The sequence below is a fragment of the Diadema antillarum genome, unplaced genomic scaffold (genome assembly GCF_040938485.1).
Source record: "Diadema antillarum isolate AM-2024a unplaced genomic scaffold, OU_Dant_1.0 seq00000708_RagTag, whole genome shotgun sequence".
NCBI lineage: Eukaryota > Metazoa > Echinodermata > Echinoidea > Diadematoida > Diadematidae > Diadema > Diadema antillarum.
In genome coordinates, this window is record NW_027271612.1 from 530,532 (window position 1) to 541,895 (window position 11,364).

The 11,364-nt window shown below is 35.9% G+C and overlaps 1 protein-coding gene across 1 annotated transcript; it reads right to left on the minus strand.

Annotated features, from left to right (window-relative positions):
- Positions 1-5,453: 5,453 nt before the first annotated feature.
- On the minus strand, positions 5,454-11,109 carry LOC139737820 (uncharacterized). The gene is made up of 2 exons (XM_071648494.1): positions 11,016-11,109; positions 5,454-5,698 (listed from the first exon to the last, which is right to left on the minus strand). Exons 1-2 carry the CDS (start codon positions 11,107-11,109, stop codon positions 5,454-5,456), a joined length of 339 nt encoding a protein of 112 aa, XP_071504595.1.
- Positions 11,110-11,364: the final 255 nt, after the last annotated feature.

Below are 11,364 nucleotides of genomic sequence, written 5' to 3' on the forward strand. Positions count from 1 at the left end.
ATATAATATTATATATTTATATATATATATATATATATATATATATATATATATATATATTATTATATATATATAAATGCCAGCAGTAAAATTTTAGAGACAGCTCTCTAAAGTTTGCTCATACTAGGTCAAGGGTGTTGGAGTGGCAACTACGATGGGTGCGCATTATGCCCAATGTGGCTTTATATAAAGGGCTAAGCTATTCAGTCTCTCAATGACGACAGACACACACTGGAGACACGCACAGACAAGCCAGCTTTGCCTGTTCCTACATTATAGAATTATTTCGAGGGGAGGAAGCGATAAAAGAATAGAAACCAGTCTAGCCCAGACATACTGCAGCAGTTAAAGTGTAAAATCATAATATTCTGACGCCATTTTGAAAGAGACGTCCATATATACTGGGGCAATGATAATACTTGTGGTCTTACCTGTTATGTCGCTCGTGGTTCCTGATGGAAGAAATGAGATCCGGTCTAGTGACGTCGTTGAAACCGATTGGCGTGGAATGAAAATGCTTTGCATCGACTATCTCTCTCAGTAAGAGGCGCAAATCCAACTTATTATAACCACTCTCCAGACAAGGTAGAGCAAAATAAAAAGTCCAAACTCGAGATCATGCATTCGTCGAAATGTTACTGTACGTTTCGAAATGTAATGTTCGTCTGTGCGGAGGTTGAGCAATTGGGGTATAAACTGTGTATAATGCACCGCTTGAATCTTGTCTGTATGGAATGGTTTTTTTTTTTTCTTCTTCCGCGAGGGGAAACCCCTAAAACCCGTTCTATGAAATGGCGCTCTGTCTTTCATCTCAGTGCACCGAGGCGGGGGCAAAATGTAATTGTATTTCAGTTCATGCGGTTAGGTGGTTTTATTCGTTCTGAAATACTTTTGTGAGCTTCCTTTTCTTTTCTGAAAGGTTCACTCCCCCGCTATACTAGCAGGCTACAAACACAAACACACACATATATATATATACACACACACACACACAAACACACACACACATTGTCTCAAACATGCACGGGCAGACAGTGTATTATACTTATCGCTCCAGAATATATAAAGAAGAGTTTGTTCGCAAAAACCGATAGTCCGGTATTATGCCAAATGGAGATTTTGTGCTTCTTTTGACCATAACTTTAAAAATTTACCTTTATTGTAGTGACCAATATATCATTTAAAAGGTATTATTTTTTACTTGATGACAGAGACCGTACTTCAAAATCTTAAAAAAAATGGACTTATCGGTTTTTGCGAGAGAAAAAAAATGTATAGATTTATATATACACTTGGTGATTCTATCCTTCTATGAAGAGAGTTCAATATCCTCAAAGGAAGAGCTTTAGACAGAAGTATTGGAACAAGTTCACTCGGTTGACAGCAGGTTCATCCGTATTTATTGCTACTCGGAGTTTCATGCAACCTCCATGAGGCGCAATCATCAGGCAATGGTTTAATCATTGCCTGATGATGAAACTCCGAGTAGCAATAAATACGGAAGAACCTGCTGTCAACCGAGTGAACTTGTTCCAATACTTTTATATATATATATATATATATATATATATATATATATATATATTATATTTAATGCCGGAATTAAGGTGGATCTTTCATAATCATCGTCAAAGCTGTGAGGGGGTGAGCCCTCTAGTGTTGTAAATAATGTTTACATCCATCCTTCTATATGAGCTCTTATAGTTGAGCACTGTCGATGACGCGTTAGACTAGAATATCATTACATTCTGCTATACATTGAAACATACACACACAAAAAACCACATTATATATATATATATATATATATATATGTATATATATGCATATATATCATCTTTTTCTTTTGGCTTTTAAAACTCTACTCAAGACTTGTTGGAAATTGGTTGTTTTTTCTTATGTTCGTGCCCAAAGTCCTGATGAAGACCCGTAAAAAGGTAGAAAGCTCGGCGTCATTGAAATCAATGAGTGAACGGCATGCAACGTCCGTTAGCTCTTTTTGTCTCCCCTCCCCTATATATATATATATATATATATATATATATATATATATATATTTATTTATTTATTTATTTATTTATTTATTCATTTATATATGTATGAGTTGATAATATTACTTGATTAAAAATTTAAGATATGCATACAAATATAATTTGTGTGTACTTGTATTGTATACTTTTTATAGTATGACAATATATAATTTCACATCAGTATGTAAATGAATCAGAATAATATTATATTTGTATAATACTTTTATATATTACATGAAGAAATATTTTATACAAACTGCAAAAACGTTACTCCCCCTTGGAACTTTAATTTTGAACGGGAATGTTTTGCGTTAAATAATTTGGCAAGAGTATTTTAACATGTACTGACTATGTATTCTGTCTCATAATGACAGTGATCCGTTTGATCAGGCATGACTGAACATTCGTTAAAGTAAAAATTTCCACATTTCCATGTTTAAAAATTAGAAAGATATTAGGGGCCATAGAGGCCGTTTTTTTAATGATTATTTAACGTCCATTGCTGTCTTATTCCCCATTTTTTAAATCGTAATATGTCATATCAACAGTGTGTATTACACCTATTTCAACAAAGAAGTGTATACAGCTATACGCTTCACTACTTACAGCAGAAAAAAACAACAACAACAGCACGTGTAGTTGATCTATAGTTTGATAATATGCAAGATTATCTTTTATTCTACCTTATCAACGTTAAGTCTCGCCTGTTAATTTGTGTAAACGTTACTCCGTAACAATATACATCGCACTCATTTCATTCTTTATGCAATATTTCTGTTTCGAGCTAATTTAAATAACAAACATCATAAATTGATACCAATTTGCTTTTACGATAACTTCTTATCTATATACATTACCGATCGTACAACTTCTCACAGTTTATATTTTATTTACAATAAATTGTATGTGACCGTGCATCACACAACTAACAACAAGTCGCACTCCTTGACTTTACGCAAGGACACAATATAGGTGCAATCTGTCATCCTGGTCAATCTTGAGTTTTTCATATTTTCTGAAAGAGCAATTTTTCTTCTACATTATCCTAAAGTTTGGGATCATAAAACGACCGGAAAATTGTGTTCAGTTTAGCATTTTTGTTTAAAACCAAAATTTTGGCACAAAAGTGTGATTAGCATATCTTTTCATTTCTTAAAATCCATCACACTCACTTTAATTTCAACTCCAATTACTCTTGAAAGGATGATGCTACTACTTTTAAAGTTTTATAGTTTGTAATTATAGCCAATGTGATAGCGATAGGCAGAATGTGTCAAGTAAGTATGCCGAATTTTTAGCCTAATCGGTAAATCCCTTCATTGGTGTAGGTGTGGAGTTTTACATCCTGTTTCTGTCTCTTTCAGTGCTTATAGCAAGAGGTGGAAGGAAGGATTAAGTTCGTGAATAGAGCCTATTCTTCTGACCCTAAATGTGTGCTTTCTTTCCAACATTAAGACTAGTTAAGAGTCCATTAGAATTGACTTACCATTCTACAGCTTCAAGTCTGCTCTCTCAGAGTCTTCCCTTAACTGATATAACATTTTTTGCGACTTTTTTGTTTGTTTTGTGGTGAAGGGTCACGTTCATTCATTCATTCGTTCATTCATTCATTTCATTTCAATATGAGAACACTCTAAATACAATTACCGTGCTACAATTAATACATTTTTAAGTGAATTATACATTATGAAGCCAAACATATAAATACATGTGCCCGTTTTTTTTTTCTTGCGATTACTTGACACAAAGTGTATTCATGTAAACTGATAAAATTCTTTGATGAACAGAACTGTTCACTACTTAAAACGTCTGTAATTTTAAAGATTGTTACTAATTTTGTTGTAAAAACCCTTATCTTATTTATTTATTTGTTTATTTATTCATGTTTTCTTTGAAAAATACAGGGTAGGCAGATAGAATTTTTACCAACTGTTTCACAATGGCACCCTGTTTTTGTAAAGCACACGTTGTTTAAAATGCGTAATTTGTATGTTATAAAAATTACGCATTTTAAACAACGCAGTCTAGACAAAATAATTCACATGTCACACCAGTACAACGTTTCATGAAAATACAAGTGGCAATTAACATTATAGAAGTATAAATTCGTCTTAATGAAAGAATAGAAAACCAACATTACGTCTAGTTCAGTTAATGTGGAATAAGCATGGGATTCTTAAATCACTAAGCACATTACAAGAACCTACACCTGACTGTCACTCTCTCAGAAAGGATCCCACTGCGACTCGCTCTATTTCGATCTTGTTTTAAGGGGTGGGATGGGATGGTCCTTCGTTGTATCGCTAGTTTCTTAAGAAAAAGCTTATTAATATAAGAGGGAAACGAAAGGTTGAAGAGGATAATTGTTGACGTTTAGTAATATATAACGTAACATAATTATATAAAGAGTGAGAGAGAGAGAGAGAGAGAGAGAGAGACACACACATAAACATTAGAGGAACACAAAAGAATAATAAGAAGTACCTATATTTATTTGATATATTATGAATAATAAGGTACACATACATGTAAATCATTAAACATGGATTCTAAAAACATTTCGTTCACATGAAATAGACATTGATTTTTTTTTTTTTAACGTAGTCCATCGAGGAAATACTTGAGTACATGTAATCGACTCTGATTACAGAAAGGGTCAAAACACAGCGTTTATGATTTCCACAACTCTTTAGAGAATGGTAAAGAACTTGAAGGAAAAAACAATTTCTTAACTTTTTTTTCAATATACATAAGAGGCATCTTTATGTCATGTTACGAGAAAGGCTCCGCGCGTTTAACATTGCTTAGCTCCCCTCATGGAGGCTTCCATTCTTTTTTCTTCTTATTTTTTAAGATGGTTAGTGTACATTGTACATCAATAATTGACTTCATGATTTTATGTTATCCACATAATTTTATATGCATGATTGTGACCGATATAACTACTTAATGAAAATGCGAAACGAGCGGGGGGGGGGGGGCGTCAAAAGGGGTAACTTTCTTGATTCTTGTCCGATTTTAGCTTAATCTGTTGCTGTTGTTTGTGAAAATATTACACTGTTAAATCCAAATGGAAAAACATGTAAAACATACATAAAGACTCAACAATTACACTGAATGTAGAAGCAATTCCATTGAATAATCAAAAGGTTTTACATTTCCCTTTGATTTTCCTACATTAATCATGTTAAAGGTGTCCCCAGGGCTTATATTCATTGATTATTCTATGCAATTGTCCATTGACATTATACGATGATGCGCTGTATCTAGTTTTTTGCTTTATTTTGGGGCTTACCGGTATACTATTCTTTCAGTCTATGGGTTAAAATTTCCTCCACAAGTAGGAAAAAAAATGATTCCTGTTATATCTTCGATAAGAGAATAATGCACAGGTTTCTATGCACAGAGACAGATATCAATCATTCAGCAAAACGAGTGAAACTTCCAGTATCCCTCAGATCCATATCCGGTGAAGACACCGACGTAGTTGATTTCCATGAGTGTCGGGTATGTGGCCGCCATGAAAGGGGTAGAATCCCCGTGACGCCCCACCGCGATCGTTTTGTTACGGAAAGTGATCCAGAAGCGGTCGTAGAAGCCATAGCCAGAAAGGATGTTTGGCGTTTCCACTCTCACCGTATGATAGCAGCCCTCATTCCAATAGAGTCCTGGGCATGGGCGTACAGCACATTTCGTGTTGCTCCAACCACCAACGACTTGGGTTAAGGGTTTTGACAGAGGGAAACCAAATACAACAATGAAAAAAAAAAATCCTTCACATTACGGAGAAGGGTGATTGAAGTGGAAACTAGCTGGAAAACATCGTCCTGTTGATGGTGTTGATGTTTAAGTAGTAAATGTATTATTGTACATACCACACACCTCCACCCTCCGATGAATTAAAAAAAAGAAGAAGATAATTGATAACCTTAAATTTCTACCGCTGTCGAAGAATGGACGCATTATACCTCCCAACCCAAATTTGATGGACACGTAACATTAGATATTGGTAATGGAAGGATGGAAAAAGAATTCAAACAAAATATTGCTAACAAGACGAGCTGAACAACAAACCACTATCTTTCAAAAGTTTCAACTTGAAGCAGAACATTAAGTTCCCTGGGGGTTTCACTGAAATGTTCCTGTTCCTGTTATTGTTCACCAGATTCCATTTGCGCATGTCCGTTAAGAGGGTGTTGCGGCACAAATTGTCACCCTCGGCTCGGGGCGTCAATTTGGACAGGAGTTGACGGCTCACAAATTGTCGAACCTGCAGCAGGCGACAAATTGCGCTGCTCGTGCAGTCCCCAATTTTTGACTTCGATGGCGACAATTTCTGCAGGCAAAATGAAACGTAGCTGCACAAATTGTCGTCGATCGTTGACTTCAAGCTGCAGAAGATAATGCTATTGAAAGATGCACTACGATTTGTGTGGATGAGGTATAAATCGTTCTTGTTTTATGCTTGGATTGGGGAGAGTATGACTGGTATTAACTTTGCGATGTGAATATGTGTGTGTGTGGGGGGAGGGGGGGGGGGGGTGAGGGCTGCATGGTATGTGTTGTGTATGGTGTGTATAGGTGCGTATATATCACGTGTGTATGCGTGTCCGCAGGTGTGTGTGTGTGTGTGTGTGTGTTTTGGAGTATAATACATGTAATACGGATGGAATCTGTGTGCATGTGTGAATGGTGGTTGTATAGTGGTAGTGGGTTGTTTGTGTGTAAATGTGTGCGTGTGTCTTTGTATGTGTTTGGTGTGTATGTGTGTAGTGTGTATGGTATTATTATTAATGTCATTATTATCATTATTAATTATTATAATAATACTGCATAAATCATCATCTACAATCACTATGTTACCTTTTGAACAGATACGTTTTCAAAACGCTTTGAACTTTATCGATGGAACTTGCAGGTTTTATATCACTTACATGTGTTATGTGATATGTGTATGTTATGACTATGGTGGTCTTTCTTGAAATGAAATGAAATGAAATGAGATTTTTATTTACCAAACAAACAAACAAACAAACATCGTCAATAAAGTCACAACAATTAATAGTTAAGATATAGTTTGGCAAAAAAGAACTGGCAATAGCGTGCAGGCTAGTCGAGGCCAGTCCTTTCAATGATATAGATTATGATATAACGTATATTTACAATATTCACAGAAGAATTGTTATACGTACATAATTATTTACATGTTTTCATAGGGAATCATTATTATATTGATAACAGATAATAAGAAATATCGTGCGGTAAAGTATGATGGATTAGGTCAAACATTACAGTTCCAATTACAAATTGGTATAGTCTGTAAACATCTAGCATTTGTAAACGATGAAATAATGGGCCAGTACGTTTCCTATAAACAATAGTCCTTTGAAACAAATTGCACGCACTAATTTCTTTTGTAACAAAAATATAGATTGAAGATATGAGTGGTATGTACATCCCCAAACTTCTAGTCCATAAGACATACGCGGAAGGATAAGGGTGTTATATAATAATAATTGTAAGATTTGTCTAGGCACACGTTGTCTAATTCTAAATATGATTCCAATTGTTTTCCTCATTGAGGAAGAGACACACTCAATATGTTTTCGCCATGGTAAGCTTTCGTCTATATTAACTCCTAGAAACAAAGTCGAATGTACCTGCCTATAATGTCTGTGCATACCATAATATTTCCATTGATCTCCACATGTCTACGTTTACTTTTAAAAACTATATACTTTGTTTTGGACGTGTTGATTGTTAATTTGTTAGCATTACACCATTTCATAACGTCTAAGAAATTATGTTCAACTATCTTTAAGTCAATGTTCTTAGTTCCAGATGGAAAACAATGAAATAAACTCGAATCATCCGCAAATAATCGAAAATTGACATAATCTGTGGATTGTGGCAAATCGTCGATATAAATTAAGAACAGTGTGGGTCCCAATACAGATCCTTGTGGTACACCACATGTAATCGGTAGTTGTGCAGACTTTTCATTGAAATCGATTTGATAAATAGCTGCGCATTCACTCTAACGGTAACCCACATATACCATAGTGTTGTAATTTATATAGCAAAATGTCATGATTTATCGTATCGAAAGCTTTTGCAAAGTCTAGAAATAATCCAAATGTAACCTTGCCCTCGTCCATTTGTTTGGTTAATTCATCACTTAGATTGATCAGCGATAGTTTTGTACTGTGCCCTTGTCTAAAACCATACCGGTGTTTGTATAATATTTCATTTTCCTCAAAAAATTTCAATAAAAAATTTCTCAAAAAAAATGTTTTTCAATTATCTTACTAATTATCGGAAGGACCGAGATAGGCCGACAGTTTGAAGGCGCATCTTTAGCTCCTTTTTTTTATAAACAGGAAGTACCTTAGCAATCTTAAGCGCATCAGGAAATACGCCAGATGATATTAATAAATTTACGATATATGCTAAAGGTAGAGCTATGCACCGAGCAGCATCAACTATCACTCTTACTGGAATGTCATCATATCCACATCCCTTATTTGCGTTCAAAGAGAGAATAATACGATGTACTTCAATCACCGTCACAGGTAACATGAAAAATGATTTATCAGCTTCTCGTTTCATGAAAGTATAAGCATCGTTTTCACTAATTTCTATTTTCTAAGCTAAATTTTCCCCGATTTCAGCAAAAAAAAAATGATTGAACCCTTCACTTATTTCTCGAGGTGTTTTGCATTCCTTTCTAACACCATTCTCAGAAGCCTGAAGTTTCTCTACAATCAATTTATCTGTTTTATCTTTCTTTTTGTTTAATATTTCATCAATGTGGTTCCACGTTTTCCGTATATCCTTCTTATCTCTATCAAAAAGTTCATAATAATGGATCCACTTCGCTTTCCGTAAAACCTTTGTTAAGGTATTTCACGATTGAATCAATATCGTGTTTAGACGCAAGTACCTGTTTATACAATTTATACTTGGTTTTAAATTGATTTCGCTATTGCAGGTGTAATCCATGCCTTCTTCACACGATGTTTTGTTATTTGTGGTGTTTTAAAGGGAATATGTTTGTCACAAAGACTCGATAAGATCAAAAGAAATGAATCGTACGCATCATTTACATCGGTACAGTCATAAACATTTTCCATGATATACAATCTAAGTCATTCCCTAATGCTACTGGAGAATAGGTTGCATAGCTGTACGGGTGTATGTGTGGTGTGTATTATGTACGGGTTCACATGGCCTGTGGTGTGTATGTGTGGGTGTTTGGTGGAGTCTGTGTGTTAGTGGTGGTGATGGTGGTTCTGTGTTTGTGTGTGTGCATGCATGTATATAATAAGGTGTATGCACGTACGTATGTGTGTGTATATTATGTGTGTGTACGTCTTCTTCTTTTTTTTTCGAGCCCATTGGAGGTGAGAGGAGAGTATCAAGTAATCATCTGCGACGTCTGTCCGTCCGTCGTCCGTCCTTCCATCGTCTGTCCGTAACGCTACATAAAAAAAAAACTTGAATATAAACTCTGTACTCAGCGCTTATACAAAGTCTCACATCTTACCAAACATGGAGGTCACCTCAAAGTCAAAGGTCACAGACAGGGTTTAATGTCGGCATGTTTCTATTATGGCTCATAACTTTTGATCCGTAGGTTACACACACACACACACACACACACACACACACACACACACACACACACACATCCCTTACACTCATCCATCATCCACCCATCTCCCCACACACACATCTACACCCGTCCCTCAAACCCACACCCCATCCATCCACTCCTCTCCTCTTCACACGCACCCACACATTACATACATACATACATACATACATACACGTGGTGACTTGTTCTTATTTTATCACCCACACAAATTTATGTGAGAAGAATCTTCTGCACCCCCGAGTATTAATAGTCATTCTCTTTTGTTTATCCTTAGTTTGGTCTTTAGTTGTACCCGCGCTCCTCATCTTATTCTCCACACTAAGCTTTTTAGGACCTACACTCAACAAGCTTTGCTTTTTAGTATAGGTTCCATCGTATTTCTCTTTGCATTCTTTACTTTGATTGAAAATGACCGCTATGTACTATGTTTGTATTCCTGTTTCTTTTTGTATATATCTAAGCTGGACATTCTGTATTATTATATTTTGTTATGTTTTATGTATTTTCCATCGAGAAATACGAAAATAAATTTCAAATTGAAAAATTGAAAAAAAAATAAACACACTCACACACATTTATCAAACGGATACTCGATTATCATGTGCGCCGGCATACACACACACTTCCCCGAAACTTTAACATGAGTTTTACATTGCTTGTTTGCATTGATGTAGCCATGTAAGTTACGTGTTGGTATTCCAATGCCTATGTCGAGAATGATATTTACCCCCCCCCCCCCCAAAAAAAAAAAAAAAAAAAAAAAATGTGCTTCCAGGGTGGGTGTCATTTTGTGCCGTCAGGATTCTGCACAAATTGTCGCCAGGCGACAAAATTGTGGAGGGGTAACAATTTGTGCCGTCAGCTCCCTGCACAATTTGTCGCCCGTTTTAAAGGGTGACAATCCATGTAGGGGTGACTATCTATGCGGCAACAGAGTGTTTTATCTACGGAATATCTACAGTGATAGAGATGTACATCCATACTATGTCTTTCTCCGCTCATTTGTAATGGCACCACGAAAATCGGCATGACCTTGAAAGTAGCTCAAAGAGAGAAACTGCATTTTCATGATTTATGTATGTGTGTGTAATTGTGTTTTCGCGCGCGCGCGCGTGTGTGTGTGTGTGTGTGCGTGTGTATTAAAGTAATTTATAAATCGTTTCCTCTGAATAACAGCTTATTTGATACGAAGATCGTCCCCAACTTTAAATACATTCTGCATCGCAAGCGACTACAAGTACTCATTTCGTCATGTATTGGATAAGGGCTTAAAAAATATATCAGAAGAACTAACTATATTAAGCTATTATTAATTGTTAACGGCTTACCTATTTCATACATGTCCCTCTTCTCCTGGTTGACGCTACTCAATCCCAGCGTAACGTCGCTGTTAGCACTGACTTCAAAATCCAGTGACGTCATGTTGTCCGCGACGTGCCAACCAGGGAAAACGTACCTCCGAGTGTCACCAACGTCCGGAGTGTAGAATACCTCACATGCTATATTATGAGGTACAAAAAGGGGAAACAGTTGTTTTTCGACGAGAAGGTGATTTCACGCACGATACATTAAAAGTCCAAGTACATTACACTTATTAGGCCCTGATTATTCGACAAGAATTAGTTCAATTTATTTCCTTTTTTGGATACCATCACAACCAACCGTCAACAGCTTTCT